Source organism: Rhipicephalus microplus, chromosome X (genome assembly GCF_043290135.1).
Source record: "Rhipicephalus microplus isolate Deutch F79 chromosome X, USDA_Rmic, whole genome shotgun sequence".
NCBI lineage: Eukaryota > Metazoa > Arthropoda > Arachnida > Ixodida > Ixodidae > Rhipicephalus > Rhipicephalus microplus.
This window is the reverse complement of record NC_134710.1, coordinates 14745312-14764941: the sequence shown is the minus strand read 5'-3', so window position 1 is coordinate 14764941 and position 19630 is coordinate 14745312. Positions and strand designations below refer to the sequence as shown.

Below are 19630 nucleotides of genomic sequence, written 5' to 3'. Positions count from 1 at the left end.
TTCAACAACAGATAACAAAAAACAAATAGGAAGGGATAGTGGCAAAAGCACTATCTTCTCAAGGTGTGAAAGTGGTTCACACTTAATGCCAGGTGTTAACAGTCCAAGCTGGCATAGGCAGAAGTTACTGAAGCCAAACAGAGGGCTACAGCCCCTTCTATGTCAAGGAAGCAACTTAAGCGAAAGACCCAAGTTCACTTATTATGAAGGAAATGTAAAAACAATTCGGAAGAAAGTAGACAGGACAAGAAAGACACTAAAGAATTAAAGAATTTTTCTTAGTAGCTAAAGTATTAAGTGTCACCCCCAATTTCCCCCCAAGCTTCACTACATTAGCTTTTGTTATCATGGCATGATAATATTCATGTGCTCTAAATGTTTCTATAATAAGAAGTGAATGCCTACCCTGTCTAAGCCACTTTGTTCTGAATTGCTTTTGAACTCCTCTTCACAAGATGCTAAATGAACTGGCCCAACAACTTGCTATTTCTGAGATCACTGCTTTTACAGGGCATTCACTTCAACATCTTAATTTAACAGAAGGAGATAGCAAAGCAAGATTGAATAATTGAATAAACTGAAAACTCCACATCCGGGAAACCTGAAAGAAACTAATAGATATACAAGTTTTCAGGCAGTCTAAATTATTAAATTTTGTGAAAGTATAATTTCTGTGCTTCTCATGAAAGCATTCCTGAAAGCTTTTCTATATTCATTCTGAAATGTGAGAAAATTGGGTGGCACTGCTCACAGTTCTGTAGTAAAGGTGGGCAGGTCTGTAGGAATCTCACGAAGCCCTTTGCGCGAGCAGTCAACGATAGTGCCCTCACAGACACACTGCTCTGGACAGTCGCGGTCCACAACGCAGTCACCCGCCAAGCGTGTCCTGTGCTCTTCCGAACCTGCAAATCAGCTTGTGTCTGTCTTTGTTGTAGTGCACTTGCCCAAAGCATGATGCCACCAGCTTTCCACACAATGACGACCCCTGAGCTCAAATAGAGGATATCAAAAATATACATGTGGAAGACTTCCTCCCTTAGGTGCAAATTGCCAATCACCAAAACCACACTAAAAATGGGTCAGTTATGCATTACACCTTTGTTAAATGAAAACCTAAAGCCTCCAAGTGACAAAAAGTAGCATGAAGCATTTTCACAGCATCCAAAATTACCTGTTTTAATTGATCACACACACAAAAAGAGCCCAGATATTCACGACCATACTGTGAAGCAGCGTACTCAGCTATTTCAGAAAAACATAATCGTGCTAATCGGTTCTGCATTCGTCCCACATGCTTTGGCTGTACTAAACATACACACCAACATTCTCATATAAATAAACTAATTAATAAATAAATATACAAATAAAGTATGAATGCCTGAAAAATATTGTCATTAGACCACAAAAAGTATTGTACCACAGGGCTTGAAATCTTCAAAACATACTATCATCACCATTATCATTTAGGACTGATTGTCCTGCCACCATCAGATGCCATCCATGCCAAAAGTCATGACTGAAATAATGCTTACATATATGCCTGCCATAGCAGGTCTTTATTACAGCTTTGAACTTTCCTTTATAAATTGAATATAATGCCTAATACAACACTAAAAATGTAATTTATACATTTCAATGAATGTAACATGTAGTACAACAGACAAAGAGAGGGCCTTTTAACATGACACTTGGAAAATAAGAACTCTGACACTGATACATTGCTGAACTTGCATATTTCAAAACTCATGCGTGTCACCATACCCCTCAAGAAAATTATCTTGGCTGAGCTACGGATATAGACATCAAAACTTAATGTCCTTAGTTTTAACCTCATATGCATGACTGCTTGATAAGAACGGCAGAACAGAAGATTTTATTGTGCTAAATGAAGAAGAATACATGTGCATGATATACAGAAAGAGATCCCATAGTCAGAGACTGAAGGGGACCTCATGCAGTCTCTCTAAAGTCTTTAGCAACCTGTATGTACAACGAGTTATATAGACTTTACTGTACCTGTAATACAACTGTGCAGTACAAAAGGATATGCGAAAGTGAGGGGTAAGGTAAGGTAGTGCTGAATTTCACTCCAAGCGATCTACCCAGAGTTGATGGCTTAGCATGCTTGATGGCTTAGAATGAAAGGCCATAAACACAAGCCAGAATGCTCCTGTCAAGTGGGTGCAAGTTGTACGACAGGATAGCTAAGGCAAGTACGAAGAATAAGCAGTAAGTATGTTCGCTTGCGCGATCTTCTTCCTTTGCATTCATCCATATTATGTCATACTGAACATGTATAACGTTTTTCGAAAAGCTGGAATGTGTTTGTTGCATACAATGCAAGCTTGAGAAGAAAATCACATTGACGACAAGTAAGCTCAAAGGCAATTGAAAACACTTTGCAGTCCTGCTTTCCTCACACATTTTGTGTTATGATAAATTGCGGAGATACCTTTGCACTTGAACTTTGTGTCGCCCAAGATGGAGAGGCGACGGCGGTGCATTCGCTTTGGTCCCTCACAGCGTGCTCCACTCGTCTCCACTGGGTGCTGGTGCAGGTACAGTGCCAGCCAGCGAAGGTTACAGTCACAGATAAATGGGTTGCGTGCCAAATGCCTGACAAGAGGGCAGCATGGGGAAAATGAGAACGATCATCTATAAACTCAAAGACAGCAGCCCGTTGAGCAGATTTATTATGTAGTAAACTATACAAATCCCTAATTCGTCCTTTCATAGCTTGTGCCTTTGCATTCTTCCAGCTAAACAAACAGGCTTGTCTATTTAATCTGACGTTTCCAGCATATATATATATATATATGTGTGCGTGTGCGTGTGCGTGTGTGTGTGTGTGCGTGTGCGTGTGTGTGTGTGCGTGTGTGTGTGTGTGTGTGTGTGTGTGTGTGTGTGTGTGTGTGTGCTTGAGCTAGCACATCGACATTGGCCATTGCCTCTACATGACTTCCACATGCCCCTTACCTCATATGTCGCTGCACATGCAGGGACACTAACCTGTACTGGCCTAGTGCACCAAAAATGGTGTCAATGTTTGCCTCACGTATCCTCAGAAGCCTCGACTACCAGTTTGGTTTCTCACCACAGTAAAAAAAGAGTTGTAGGGCACCTTTAAAGTAACATAATGGCATCAATGATGATGTACCAAGATGTTGGCACACTTGTGGTCAGCATTTTACCCAACTTTTCCACAAGAGTAAATATATTAACTTTGCGGTCAATACCGACATGGTGCACATCTCCAGAGCATGACCACTATACTCCTGACCTGCCCAGTGAATAGAAAATCAGCACGCATATGCTGGCTTTTTCTGACATCAAGGGCTGTTTCATCCCAACTTTGGCGCTACTGGTTACCCCAAACAAGCAGCACCTCTGCGGTTGTCTGCTCACCCCGAGTCAAGATATTTGCATGGGTATGCACTGTGCAAAATGAAGAAAAACTCAGCAAAAGCCCAGCGATATAGTAAAATAAGCAAAATATGGCACTGTAGTTACCAGTAACAAGTGTGCTTAAGAGAAGGATCAAGCTGATTTTCGTAAAAGGTTCGCTACTGTAATTAGCTGTTTATTGCAGACATGCAACTGTGTCCATACATAGATTATAAAAATATACGTACGCATTGTAAACTAACTAGAGACGCATTCCTACATTTGCTTTTGTTTGGTAATGTTTCATTGTTGTGTTGATCAGCTCTAGGCCATTTTGACTTGCTTAACAGACAAAAAAAAAGAAGTGAGCACCATGCATGCATTTTTTGACAATTGATACATCTGTGAAAAGAATCACAAATGGTATCTACAGTGCCAGATGAAAATTCTCACCATCGAAAGCATCGCACTAGTTCAAAGCCCAGCATTCTGCCCATTATGGCGGAATGTCCAAGCTTACTTTTCCCACTAATTAATTTTGTGCTTTCTCTCTAGTTTTCTGACACCAATACTCTAACTGTGCATAATTTTTATTGCTGGCTCATTCAGCTTTGAATTGTCCCTAAAAACTAAGGCTTAATTCATGTAGGCCCGTATCCAAACATACACCGGGGTGGATATCTCTACATTCTATCAGAACTGCTTTGTCATTTCGTTATCATCATCACAGCATGTGCATTGTCCTTCTGCTTTACTAAATTTTTCTTTATAATTTTTCATAGTGAGATTGGGTTGTCTTAAGACAACCCAATCTCACTTCAAAGAGTACTTCGCTTCCCTTTGAATGAAAAAAATGCCTTTCTCCTAACATCATTTCTGCTTTTTTGGTAGTTGCTCAGAACTGGTTCTTTCTCCATCACTGCCATCCTGTAAATCAACTCTGCCTCTCGGATTTTTCGCTCAACGCTGTTTGTTTCCATATTGCTCACAGCCGTATATATTTACCAGTGAGCCTCCCCGTTCTTTTTCTACACTACATGTCAATGAAATTTCTACACAAATAATTGAACACCTTCCCTGCCCATCTTATTCTCTTTCACTATCTTTAACATTTTTTAAACCTTATTTTGCTTTGAGCTTCTCTCGGCCTAAAACTTGCCCGTACCATATCGCCCTTTACAGCCTCATTTGTCACCTTCCCGTGAACGCTCAGCACGAGGTGCCCCACAGTTCTTTGATTCACATCCATTCCTGACTGCCCCTATGACCTCATGCCAACCACTAAGTCCCTGAAACCATTACACCTTTCCACAGACCTCGGGTGAGGTAACTCAAGTGCCCCCTTAGCGGCGAAGCCTGGTATAGGAGTCAAGGTACGTAGTTTTGAAGAACACTGCCAGCTAGGCAGGCCAGTAGTACAACAGGTCATGCTCAACGTTGTTCAATGTCAAAGTGCAGGCATTATGAGGCAAGCTGCAGTGAGGGACTATACAATAATATTGACCAGGTTGTTTGAAGAAGATATGAGTGATTTCATGAATCACCCCCTGAGTGATTTTGAATTCGTTGTTCTTTCAAGTGAAGGGCAATCAAATGTGATATATGTTGCGGAATATTGTGCTGTATAGCTGTAACAGGAAGGACACTCATGAAGGCGAAGAAAAAATGCACACACACAATCAGAACAGGTGGGTGCAATAGCTGTTCTGGCTGTGTGTGTTTTTTCTGTGCCTTCGTGAGTGTCCCCCCTATTACAGCTATGCAGTGCAATATTCTACAACATATATCAAGCTTGTACCAACTAGCCAAAAGAAGTGGATTATTGAATGTTAAAATAAGTTGCAAAAGTTTATTTAGCATGTATGCTCTATCCCGTATGCACAAAGTGTCTTCTAAATTGGTAGTAACGCAACACAACCTCCCTCACATGAACAAGTTTTCCTGCAATTTCAACAGAAAGTGGTGTCAGTACTTACAGTGTTTGAATGTTATTCAGAGGAGCGAATGACCCATTGGCCAGAGACTGGATGCTGTTGTCATAAAGGGACCTGAAATGTGCAAGAATTAATTTTCCATATGTTACAAAAATGCTGCCACACTGTTTTGTTTCTACTAAACCCAACGTGACACTGCTAAAAACAATATACAATAGAGAGATGGCAAATCAACAGCAACACATAAAACAACCATTCAGTCCAGTAACTAACTTCTCATTCGCTTTCACATGTCATGAAGTGTTTAGCAACACACAACTAGATTTATTTAAAAATGACCTAAGCATAAGCCTTAGATGTAAACATAAATATATATATATATATATATATATATATATATATACAGTCATTTTATTGAGTTTCTACAGGCTCTCTTCATCAACAAATATTTCTTGAGATTTTCGGTATAAAGAGAATTTTAATAAATAGTTCAAGCGCAAGTTCAATTGAATGTATTGTTTCAATACTTTGAACTAAAATTACAGAAAAAAAAGTTGCAGATGATCCCCAAGCATGTAATTGAATGAGACAGGAACGTGAAGAAAGAAATAGAAATGAAAAGGAAAACACACCCACATACAGGCACGCTTGCTTGCACACACAAGATCTGGTTACAGCCAAAGTGGTATTCTTTAAGGCTGAGACCCACTGGACCTTATTTTATTTAGGTCCAAAGAGTAGCCGCAGGCGAGAGCCCGCACCTCCTGGCTAGTCTCACATAGGGACAGCCAAGAATCCAAGACTCCACTAAGCGTTTCCACTTCACGCTCACTACAGTATATACTGTTGGAATGACAGAGTTGAACAGGGAAGGGGGATTCAACTTTTCAAAAGACATTGGTCAGGCAGCTATCATGCTGGTTTTCAGTGCACCGAAATGAAACTGACAGTATAATGATTGGACTCTTACAGGCTGCTTAAGAACACCATTGATTCTTGACCATGTTATACTATATGCTTGAGAGTTAAGATGGTGGATGCAAGTTAGGATGCACATCAACGAAATTATTCATGGCAGTTCTATGGCGTGAAAACCGTGAGGCAGTGAGGAGGCCATAAGTGCGGGAATGCATGTGATTGGCTCGTGAGATAACATGGTGCCACAAATCCACCGCTAATGTGCATTTACACTTGATTGGGCAGAGAGATCACGTGAACTGCGAGCTCTAGCAATGGCATTTCAAAGAATACCTTATGTGCAACCGGAATACTAGCCAATGTATTCTCTCTGTTATATGTATAATGATATAATACACCCAAGTGGCTTGCCTTTGTTTATTGTTAGCTTGTCATACTATTGTAATTACACTCTCTCATCAACAAAAGAACAAATCAACTGAGCAGGCATTCACATTTACAAAAGATAAAACAATAACATCTATTGAGAACAAAAAATATATTTTTCCTTTGTTTTTGGATTTCAAAAAGGCATTCCACAGCATCCATCATGACATACTGCTTAACAAACTGTCCAGGTATGGCATATGTGGTACGGAGTTAAACCTGGTCGACAGTTACTTGAAAAATCATTTTCAAGTAGTCAAGGCAAATAACATTACTTCTTCCAAACTAATGACAATGCAAGGTGTCCTGCAGGGGTCAATTCTAGGCCCTATTTTTTTCTTGCTTATTGCAAATGATCTAGTAAAAAGACGTGATTCCCCTGAAATAATTATGTTTGCAAACAACACAACCATATTCTTTGAATGGAAAGAGCTAAAACCACTCGAGCCAAAAGGTATTGCCTTTTGCATTTGCATTGAAGTTTATTTCTTTCTGATACAGAAAGAGGAGTAAGAGCTAAAGGCCGTATTGCCTGACAGAGGCTCCTACTCCCATGCGCATTCGGCATGCGTGTACATGTTTGCATGCGATGCGAGTATACAAACAATAGAGCAACCAGAAAAATCAAAACATGCATGTACATAATTGTCACTACAAATAAAGCATTACAGATAGACATCATACATGAAAACTCTTCATGAAAACAAACATATCATACAGACACTCCAAGAATATATACCTATACGCATTAAATTGTGAACTTTCCAATTGTAGCACAAACTGTATATGCGGTACACGTAGAAAATTAGACAGATATATTTTATTCATAAGTTATTGTGGAATATAACAGAAAGTTCTTTATAAATTTTTTAAAGCGGGGTGCATGAAAATCTATATGATGTTCAACAATGTTCAATAGCCGGGGTACTTGATACACAATTATTTATAATTGATAACAATTATTTATCATCTTTATCATGCTATATCTTTATCATGCATGTCTTGATAACAATTATTTATTATCTTTATCATGCTAGCTATGAGAAAATCGGATGCAGTTAAGCGAAAAAAAAAACTGTGTACGACATATTTTACGCAGCGTATAAAATGATAAATACTGAGTTGAGCATTGCATTTGAAGGGGAGTATACCAAAATAGTCGCAACGCTAAAATTTCTTGGTGTAATATTTGAAAAGCACCTATCTTGAAATGCACATATCGATAGCCTAGCAGTGGAATTGACAAAATCTGTGGGATGTTTACACAGAGCTGCTGCTTTCATCCCTGTGAGGCTGATGAAAGCAATGTATTATGCTCTGTTTTACTCGAAATCATGCTACATAAATATAGTATGGGGGATGACAACACAAGGCAACTATAATACATTCGTAGTACTACAAAAAGATTTACTACGCTACTTTGAGCAATACAGTGGTAACCCACAGGATTTAAGAACACAACCAATATTTATAAAGCATGATATGCTAAGGGCTGATCAAACATTCTTTTTCAAGTTATTTCAATTAGTACATCGTGAAAAATAATATATCAATAACAACAAAAATGAATCAACGTACTATTTTATGTGCCAGAAATAGGCAGGCCTCCAACATATTGTATTTAGGTCTCCAACATATTGTAAATACAGGCAAAATGCCTTTTTACATAAATGCAAATAACTTACTTCTAGTGAAGATGTGCAACCAGTACCTATGCGAAGAAAACAAAAAAGCTGACAGATTCCATGCAGTAGAAAGCTCGATGTAATGTGAAGCAGCCAGCAAGGAGCAACATACATGTAATTCATGGCACACATGACATGCATGTCAATATTTTCATGTCACTCCTCTCGTGTATATGCTGGTCATATAGACACGTTGCACAATACCAATTTTGACATATATCAAGTGGGCGGAATTACTGCAAACCCACTGTGAGCGTGTCATGTATATCATGCCATGTATAACATGCAATTATTTTTACGTTGTCATACAGTCACAAGACGCAGTACCAATTAAAGTGTATATTTCATGGCATGAACGTTCAATTCCCGGCATTTTGTACCAGAAGTCATCCTTAGAAGCTGGATTTTAAGGCATTAAAAAAGTGCATTCCAGGTGCCACAAATAGGCAGGCAAAACAATGCTTTAGGTCTCCAACCTATGTAAATGCAGGCACAACGATTTTTTACATATTGCAAATGAAATGATAGCGAGCACGCCATGAGCGTTTCATTACAAACAGGACATGTCATTTTTCTGTTGCCACCTGTCATACATGATTGTTATACAATCACATCAAACAACACTAATTTTGGTGCATATTAGGCGAGCGAAATGGCCATGAGCTTACCATGCGAGTGGCACGTAGGTCCCGACATACATGACATGCATGCATATTAGAAGTATAGACTGCTTATAACGCATCACGGTACGTCGTGAATATCCACACTAAAACCCTGACAACCTTTCACGGTCGCAGTTGCTCAACACGTGTTGAGCATGCAGCCTCGCGTGTCAGAGAATCGAAGTATACGATGCGCACGTGGTGCTACAAACATATAAATTTTGAGTGGTAAACTAAAAAAAAATTAAAGTCTAAAGACCCGCGTTGCCAACGAAATGAAAGCGAACGATCAAATCATCTGACGTAAACGCAACTATGATTGATTGATATGTGGGGTTTAACGTCCCAAAACCACCATATGATTATGAGAGACGCCGTAGTGGAGGGCTCCGGAAATTTCGACCTCCCGGGGTTCTTTAACGTGCACCCAAATCTGAGCACACGGGCCTACAACATTTCCGCCCCCATCGGCAATGCAGCCGCCGCAGCCGGGATTCGAACCCGCGACCTGCGGGTCAGCAGCCGAGTACCTTAGCCACTAGACCACCACGGCGGGGCGTATACGCAACTATGCCAATTGAATCACGTCCGAAATTTTACGCGCTGAAAGTCACAGATCGTTCGGTTTTACGGGCGCGCACCCGACTTCAAGACATCGCAATCGAATCGCGAACCACCATAAGAGTGCTGCGCGTTCAACTCTCGTTTTATTAACGATATGTGTCCGTTCCCTTCAAGTGCAGCCACCGCAAAAATTTCCGTTGATTCCGTATCAAACGACAACTTAGATTACAACTTAAATTCCTACCAAAACGCAACCAACGCTGATTTGGCCTAGCCTGCCATTCGCGGGAAGTTTGTCCTAGACATGAAAATCGGGCGTCGAAAGGATCGCAGTCACGCACTGAGCAAACAGCAGCGCGCGTGATACGAAGTTTGCGTTCGCGGCCGGGAGAACAAGAACGACAAAAGCCCGCCAAGTTCATATATAAGACCGCGCACTGACAGCAAGGGCGAAAACTCGCGTCATAAAGCCGTAAAGCTTTTAAATCAACAAATGAGGTAGCAAACGCGATAGCTGTAGCAACGACAACGACGCTTTTCCCGACAGGAAACTTCATGCGCAGTTGATAATGGGCTGTCGCACGTGTCATGTTGCGCCGTGCTCGGGCGGCAAGCGGCTGCCGGTGCAAATGCTTATCAGTCGACTCGCCTAGGCAACCACCCCTTTCCTTTTCTCAGCGACCCCGCGCAGCATGCAGCGGTCTTTTTTCAAGACGTAGTTTTCCTTAAGAATCTTCAGTGCAAAAAAATTTTGGTCTGTTTGTCAGTTGGTCTGTCAATCGCACGATTCGGGCATCCGGCGAAAGTTTAGGCCCCTTCTCAACACCCAGCCATCTTGATCTGCTTGCTAGCTGCGTTTATGCTTGTGAACATTGTCAATAAAAAAATGTGCATATTTTAGGTAACCATCGAAACGTAAGTATTGTGCCATATGTTTCTTTATTTCTAATATGCATAGATTATACGTGATTCTAAAGACCACAGTGCTTATTACGCTGCACTACCCTAACTGCGATGACGATGCGACGCTAAGAACGAAAAAGCGGGTGCTTCGTACGCTTCACTACAACTATGGGTCTCTTCAAGTTGGCTGCACCTCGAGTTAATCTATATGCTCCCTAAAGGAACCATATACAGTATTTCTAGCTGCACCGGTTTGCCCCGCCGCGGTGGTCAGTGGCTAACGTACTCGGCTACTGACCCGCAATCGCGGGCTCGAATCCCGGCTGCGGCGGCTGCATTTCCGATGGAGGCGGAAATGTTGTAGGCCCGTGTGCTCAGATTTGGGCGCACGTTAAAGAACCCCAGGTGGTCGAAATTTCCGGAGCCCTCCACTACGGCGTCTCTCATAATTCGCCGGCGGCATTTTTCGCCGGCGGCAGTTTCGCCGGCGGCATCTTTCTGCATAGCAGAGCTGCGTGTCTGCATTCCTTCAACAGAAATTTCTACATTGCTATGTTCTAAAGTCACAGCTTCTGGAAAAATGATTGATATGTGGGGTTTAACGTCCCAAAAACACCAGATGATTATGAGAGACGCCGTAGTGGAGGGCTCCGGAAATTTAGACCACCTGGGGTTCTTTAACGTGCACCCAAATCTGAGCACACGGGCCTACAACATTTCCGCCTCCATCGGAAATGCAGCCGCCGCAGCCGGGATTCGAACCCGCGCCCTGCGGGTCAGCAGCCGAGTACCTTAGCCACTAGACCACCGCGGCGGGGCAATCTCCGCTGTTTCTATTAACACGTATAAGGTATCCGATAATACGAGTTATGGCCATGGTGAAGCGTGTATGCAGATTCGGCAACGCTTCAACATGCTCATCATGTGAAGCGTATGTTGCAAGTTCCATCGACAACCGGTTACTCTAACCGGCTCACAACGAATACCAGTGTTTTCGCAAACAGGACGCGCCGTGTTATTCACACTGCACACACCACGCACAATGTTCCCAGTTTCACAGTCCGTAAGGCTGCGTTCACACTGAGCATTCCGGCCGCTGAAAGTGCTCCGAATCCGGTTCGGCGGCGCCGAAAGGGCCCTCTCCGCGCCGATCGCTCTCGGACCGATTTTTGCGGCGTCTGCCGCCGAATCGGTCACCGCGGACCAATAGAAGCGCTAGTCAAGGAATTTTGAAAAATGGCGGCCAAGCCCTACTCACTTGTTATGCCGCAGTGCGCATAACTGAATGTTGAAACCAACGGGAGTTTAACTTACTCTGTGCCTACTTCGCCTCCGTATTTCGTGAAAGAGGTGACCGAGCTTGCTGTTGGCGTGACCGAGCTTGTTGCGGTCTTGCAGAGCAAAACAAACCCACCAACGCCGCTGGCGTCGGTGGTTTTTCTGCCCTTCGTGCATTACAAAACAGCCACTTGCCAGCAAAGTAAGCAGTACTGTCTTTTCTTGCTTCTTGCGTACGAGAATCGTCGAAGTATACACCACTGGATAGCGTAGTAGTGTTTGCGAGCCGCGACAACAACCGGGTGACAGCGCATCCATCCCGCGTTCGCCCCGTAGTAGATGGCATATTCGGCGGCGCGGGGCGGGTCCAGTGCGAACGAGGCTGCGTTTCGGCGCATGGGGAATTTCGGTCGCTGTAGAAAGCGGATGTTTCAGTGTGAACTAGGCATAAAAGTGAACCAATAATGCCGATGCCTTTCAACGCACACTACACGCCACAGTCAACACTGCACATTTTCGAAGGCGATGCCGCTGTTCCTCGCACAGGCCGCCACGTGTTTTCACTTCTACGAGATGAACAGCCAGCGTGGCAGATATTTCATCACGCACTTTACCACACACCTAGATGTTCTCTGACTCATACCAAGCTAATGTTGCAACTCTAAGATGAAAGTTAAGTTTTCAAAAAGAATAAAAAAATGGTTCCAAATCTGCATGTTACACCGCCAATGCAGTCGAAAGACGATAGTCTTGCGTCTGGAGAGAGTGAACAAAACGTTTATTTGATGTTCTGCACAAGAAAATCGGTGAAGGGTATTCTGGAGACGCTGCGTTAGAGTGCCTCGAGCATGTAGTAAAGGCGAATGAGCGCATCGAGGCACGTTAGACACAAGCGCCATCTGGCAGTTACCTTCGAAAACGAAGGCGTGCAGCCCGCGGAGAAAGATGCGCGCGTCTCGGAGGTCATAAGGTGTAGAACGCAAAACGACGGGCAGGTGCCACCACCGTGACGTCGTAGCAAAACGCAGCACTTTTTTAGCATCGCGTTGCACTGTCAGCGCAGCGCGCTAAAACGCTACATTCCTTAGAGTTACTTGTGTGTGCCTCTTCTAGGATAACGGCAGACATACAAAACTTCAAAGTGTTGTTATAGCGCATCAGATATGCGCAATAATTGCTTTTAATTGACAATCGCACAACTATGAACGCTAAGCTTTGAGCAGTATTGGTGGGCGCTGCGAATGGGGTTGGCCGTTCTGTGCCGTTTGAGGTATCGTTAGGACGGACGAACAGACAAATGTACAGACAGACACACCAAAATGTTTCCGTCGAAGGTCCCCAAGAAAGACTATCGTCTTTAAAAACGCACCGAGCGGCAGCACCCCTCTCAGCCACCGGTGGGAGTGTTTTGCCAACCACCGCCTTGCACGTGCACCGGCGATGTCAGGCTGGGACGTACCCCGATAGAGGTCTATTACGCAACATTCACGCGATACCCCCACCACTTTGCGCGAGTTCCCCCGTGGGAAGATGCGGGCGGCAACTTTTTTTCTTTTGTTGCATTTCCTCTTCATTCGTCTTTCAGTCGTTTCAGAGTGCCTTATGTCACTCTGAAAGCGTCCTCACTGAGGAGCCCTCGGTGAAGGCTTCCTTGGCGCTTCCTCGGGGCTACCTTGGTGCGCCCTTCCGCTCCTGGTCCTGAACGAGTGTTTCACCTCACAGCTAGCCCTTATCGTGAGCTAGCCCACGTGATGGTTTTCCTAGTGTCGTCAACGCGCGCTTTCGCCAGCGGCGGCGGAGAAACCGGATTCTATGCACCACTCGGTGGCAGCGTTTTTAGAACAAGGTAAGTTGCAAAACTAAGCCATGTTGCGCGGCGTCGCCACCACCAGAGACAAATGTGGCGCTGCTGTCGCATCCGGATTCACTCACTGCATGCTCGCTCGTGTCACCATATGGTGTCGCTCCCGTAACCTCCGTCGGCTGTGCATGTTGCAGTGTGTCGCTATCCGCGGAGGCTTCTTTCTGCGTGAACAGTTTTGTGCTTCAGCGTGCCTTGTTCTGCTTTGTATGTGTTGCGTGTTTTCATCGAGCCCACACGTTGTGTTCCCGGCTGTACGAGTGACTACAGGAAATGAGAGACATTTACCACGGCATTTCTTTTGTGCCCCGCGTGTACCTGAACAGCGAAAAGGCATGGGACCACGCTATTCCTCGTGCGGATAAGAAACTGCCCAGCACATCACTTATGTGTGAGAGATACACTTTTATGAGGAGGACATCCTGAAGACTCACGTCATCAATGGTAAGAAGGTACAAATCGCCAGAGGAAAGTGGGACCTCGTCGAAGGATGCGTTCTACGGATATTCCCGAATTTACCCGCTTACCTTTCAATACCCGCGATAAAGAAGCGAAAGCTGCCCAATAGAAGTGGGGTAGTTTCCATAATATCATCGGCGAAAAAAAAAGACTATCTCCGATCACTGAGCTCGAAGACAGTGAAATAAGTTCCGACATGCCGTCAACGAGTGGCGTCAGTTCACTTCAAGACACAGAAAACGTTTGTTTGCTTGCTGAATGCTGGCGGAACGTTGTTGAGGATGGCGAGACAGAAGACATGGGAGTCACCATTAGCAGCCGTCACCATCGCTTAGCCAAGTCGACCGGCTATGCAGATACCATCATCCAATCGGCCGAACTTCTGGAGGACATAGAAAAGCTGAAAGTGTGTTCATGTTGTCCTCTATAGTGCGTCAACAGGCAGCATCGTGAGTAATGACTACGAAGTGCTCACCAATAACCCAAAGTGCGGTCCCTGCTCGAAGCTTTGGCTTCAGCTGTGTTAACAGGTTTCATTAGAGGAACTCAAGAAGGGGCAGAGGGAAGACATGCTTAAGAAAAGCGCCTCACGTGCAGCTTTTTGATGGCCTAAGTTGCTAAAGAATGTAATTGAAATAAAAAAAAACTGACTACAGAACCAGACAAAAGCCACGGGATTGCGCCAAATAGTTGTAATTTATTTTAAGGCACGAAAAACACATTCACAAGAGAGGATACAAGACACTGTAATTGGGTTTTTTTTTGCGCCTAAAAATCAATTGCGAACGTACACCAACTAGCAACTAAGGGAAAGACTCGTATGTTATGCTATATATATATATGAAGGATCGTTCATCGTGAGTAGCTGGCGCGTTGGTGAGTGGAGGTTGACGGCGGGGTGCATGCGGCGTTCTGAAGACGCTAACCTGCACGCATGGTCCCCAGACATCTCTTATTTATTTATTTATTTATTTATTTATTTATTTATTTATTTATTTATTTATTTAATTATTTATTTATTTAATGTACCATCAAGGCCCGAGGGCATTGCAGAGGGGAGTGGCGAACGGGAAATTATACAAAATTGAGTAGTAAATAACACAACAAGAACATAATACAAGAGTGCAATAAAGTAATAGACTAGAAACAGCAGTACATACAATATACAGCCATCAGCCCCTTTAACACGAACACTTCTATGCGAGGCCAGGGCTAGTTTGATTGACGCCAGCCGCGAGGTGCTGGACGCTTTTGCCGAGATAATACCTCGGTAGGCTTGTATAGTATGTCGGCATGTATGGTTAGCATCTTGGCAACAGAACCCAAACGTGCGTGATGTCAGCTTCAATAAAACTGCTGCAGGACACGCGGCGGAGCGTTCGCGTTAAAGGTGCTCACGGATGTACATCTATTTCCTCATTTAAAATGTATTGGCACTATGTGTGGCGAACACAACGCGCTTATACCGCAATACTTGGTTTCAACGCAAGCCACTATAGCGTTTAAGGAGGCGGGCGTCTCAGTCTCGCTAGACCGCACCACGCATTGCGCTCGACTGTGGTGGCTTTTCGCATTTAGTAACCACAGTTCGAGGAAAGTGTACACGAGTCTCTATATTAACACTTCATTTTGGAAATAATGTGGCGACTGAACTTTTTTTTTTACAGAATAAACGCTTGTGAGTAAAGCGCATTCGATAATATCGAACGCAGGAACCGTTCCTACCGCGAGGACCGGTGAAGGGAGCTTTCAGAGTACGCTTGCTTCCTTCACCGGTACTTGGCTGTAAGGAGGCCTCACGTAAGGTGAGGACGCGGTCGAGGAAAAGGAACGTTACGTTGCTTGGCCCTCACTCCCCGTCCTTTCCTCCTCCTCCCTAACGACCTCGTCGCTCGCTCCCTACCGGCGCACCTTCTTTCAGATGCGCGCTCGCCACCGCGTTTGTCACAAAGAGTTTTCGGTAACTGCATTATCACCTGTCTTTCATCTTGGCGGGCTGCACAATAAGCGGTATACCTGTACACGGGGTTCTAAGAGAGGGTAAACGGGAGCCGGAAAAGATTACATTGTAACCGGTCCTGCACTATATACGGTTACGTTATCGGTCTGCACGCTTATTCCTGTCGCCACCTATCATAAACGTTCACCACAAAGTGGCGTTGTGCAACACCAATGTTTATGCATATCAAGTGAATGAAACGACCGTGAGCTCACCATCAGCGTGGCATGTAAATCATGTTATGCATGACATGCAAGTCATTATTTTCTTATTCCCACTTGCAATGATTTTTACTCGTGCGGTCCTTCCCACAACATTGGTTATATCAAGCGAGCGAAAGAACCGCGACCTCACGATGAGCGTGGCATGTGAATCACGCTATGCACATGACAAGCAATTTTCTTATTAGTACCTGTCATTTTCTTATTACTGTGGTCACGTCAAGCAGCACCAAATTTTGGGGTATATCAAGCGGTTGCAACAACCACAAGCTCCGTGGCACGTAAGTCATGCTGTTTTCGAAAAACGGGGCACACCCGCAACAAGCTCAGCAATGCATTGCGAACCAGCCATCTTCACCCTTCTTTACAAGGTCGCAGTGCTGTCGTAACCTGTAATTCAGACAGCGCTCCGTCTGTCCGACGCACTGCTTTCCGGGGGAGAGGAGAATTCCATACACCACCGCCTCTCTGCTGGCCCTATCTTGCGAGAGGAAGCGTTCTGCGGTGTTTCCCCGCGGTGCATTGCAGAGCTTATAGGTGCACCCAGTTTGTCGAGAACACCAAGGTGATGAACTAACGAGACTGAGAGTAGAAGACACCAAAATAGCAAAGTTGGGGGAGCGATTGTGTAAGCATGCCACCCCTGTCCCTGACGGACAAGGAGTTGCCTTTTTTGAACGTGCATTATTTATGCGATTTGTTGCACGTATTTTGAACGTGTATTCAAGTTTGTGATTTGTCCGCACATCTTACTAAAGGTGTCATAAGAAAAATTCACTGCCAACAGATATCTTAAATGATACACAAAAAAGAACTGCTCTGCAAATGACATCTGGCTGGAGCATGTGAGCATCCCCACAGTATATATTCGTGCGTCGGTTACAATAAACAATTTTGTTGAAAGTTATCGCACGCATCCTCACTTCTCGTCCTTGTGTTTAATAATTGTTGGGGTTTAACAATACCATATGGGAGACGCCATAGTGGAGGGCTCTGGAAATTTCGACCAGCTCCGGTTATTTAACGTGCACCTGAATTTAAGCAGACAGACGTCAAGCATTTTCTTCTCCATCGAAAATGCACCCGCGGCGGCCGGGATTCGATCCCGCGACCTGCGGGTCAGCAGCTGAGTGCCTTTGCCACCAGACCACCATGGCGGGTTGTCCTTGTCTTTATTGCGCTAAACATTAACTACTACTGCGACGTGAACACTACATTAGCATCGGGTGCGCAATCCGAAGATTGCAGGTTCAGGCCGTGCCGGCGGCAAGTTGTTTTTTTTTTTTTTTCATCCACTTCACTTCCTTCACATCTATCTCACAATCAGTATAAAACACGCTTAAAACGTCCATTTACTTCATTTCACTATCTTCTGGTTTTCGTTATCGTTATATGATGCAGTAATACGTACCGCGAGGCGCAGAGTCTGGTCTTATTACTACTCCCAGCATAAACGATATGCGCTTCCGAGAACACCCTCACGAAAATGTGAACAGCATGGACAGAACAAACTGAACAACCACCAGAAGCAATCTGCGTACACAATCTTCAGTGGCACGGCGGCCATAACGGCGCGGTATATGCAGTCAACGTCACTAGATGGCATCGGTATACTTTCCTGTTTCGACTTCATAGTATGAGATGCTACTTTCAAGAGAAACTGAACGAGGCCGTAGTAAATTTAGATGGTACGTTTTTCTATATAGACAGCACATTTTTACCCTCGTTTTCTTTTCTACCTTTTTTCTTTAATCTACGAACGGAGTTCTATGCTGCATAGCAATCGAAATGAATCATTTGATGCGAGGTAGAGCACAGCCGCAGCGCGCGCTAATACTGCACTGCTTTTCTTTTTCTTTTCATTTATTCCATTCTTTTATTACCCGAGACGAGGAAAGTCGGTCCATATAGTGCCAGTGCAAGAACCCCATGCACGAGTTGTTTCCGAAACTACGATTCACGGGTAATGCATACGCAGCTTTTACGAGACACCACGACGGAGATATTATATTAGCACGATGAAATACTGTTCTAGCACGTCCTCGATGTGCAAAACTTTCGCAGTCATGCCGCCAACTCATTCACGCCGAAAGTTGCGGAACCCCAACCCTATTATTTTTTTTTTACATAAAGAGAAAACGGCAGCCATATATGCTTCCGCGGCACATAACAGCTCATTTCGGCGCCGCAATAAAACGTGCCCGAAACTAGGCAGGTGCTCGAGCGAGCGAGTCACCGTTCGCGTGCGGCGACGCCTCCAAACGACCGCGGGGCGCGCACCCCGACGGTGCTTTGCGATTGCGATAAAGGCAACCGCCGGCCCGTACGTCCTATACCGTAATTTTCCATCGCTCAGTCGTTTCAAGCAGCCATTAGTTAGAGCATGTTTGCTCGGAAGATGCGACGACGCAGATTGCTCTACGAAGGACCACTTGTCAACAGATTCACATGTGGTGTACAACAGTAGCCAACTGATTCTCGCTAAAGTTGTATCAGCAACGTTATCGACATTGCACCCCCCCCCCCTCCAAAAAAAAATCCAGTATATAAAGATCATGATCATAGTGTTAAAAGAGAAAAGAAAACTAAATTACGTTTCCGAATCTTTCCCTCGTTTGAAACGCTGAATTGTGAATTGACTTCAGAACCGACTTCTCTAGACCCAGTTTGACGGCGCAACGGCAATCTCTCTTTCGGCAGTGGCTAAAGCTGCAGCAGTTGATTCCAAAAACACATGAATATTTTATAAGAACAATATTTCCACCTGAGAAACGTCGAAAAAGGCTCCTCCTCGCCCAGCACTGAAAAGTTACAGCGATGCAAGCGATGCTGGTCATCCTCTCGCAAACTGTTCGTTACGTTCTGCTTTCACAGGAGTGACTGTGCTTAAACCCCCTTCATTTTGACAGTTTCAACCAGGCGCGTAGCCTAAAATTTTTTTTCGAGGGGGGGGGGGGAACCAACACTTTAATTTCGAGAGAAGCACCCCCTTAAAATGGCCATTTTTCGTTCTCTATGCCAAGGCGAAAAAAAAAATCGAGGGGGGGGGGGGGCACTTGCCCGTTGCGACACCTCCTGGCTACGCCTCCGATTTCAACCGCTCTTAAAAATGAAAAAAAAAGGCACTCACATCAAGTCCTTTTACCGCCTCGCAAGAGGCGGTCGTGATCAGGCGCACCTCCAAATAATGCACAAAACTTGGACGAGCAAGACGACACAATACTCTGACTTATACGTTATACTAGCAAGTCCAAGATACACTTCTCTCGAGCCACGTGCTCGACAGACTGCTCTTTGTGCAAGGAATGTGACGAGAAGAACGCTTGCACATAAACA

At 44.3% G+C, this 19630-nt stretch overlaps 1 protein-coding gene across 1 annotated transcript in view; it reads right to left on the bottom strand.

Moving 5' to 3' along the window:
- sli (slit guidance ligand) overlaps nucleotides 1-19630 on the bottom strand; it is a 332159-nt gene that overhangs the window by 58303 nt on the left and 254226 nt on the right. The window contains exons 14-16 of the mRNA XM_037426601.2: nucleotides 5361-5432; nucleotides 2453-2616; nucleotides 752-902 (exon numbers count right to left, since the gene is read on the bottom strand). Of these exons, the coding sequence (XP_037282498.2) occupies nucleotides 752-902; nucleotides 2453-2616; nucleotides 5361-5432 (387 nt within the window). The remainder of the gene's footprint in view (nucleotides 1-751; nucleotides 903-2452; nucleotides 2617-5360; nucleotides 5433-19630) is intronic.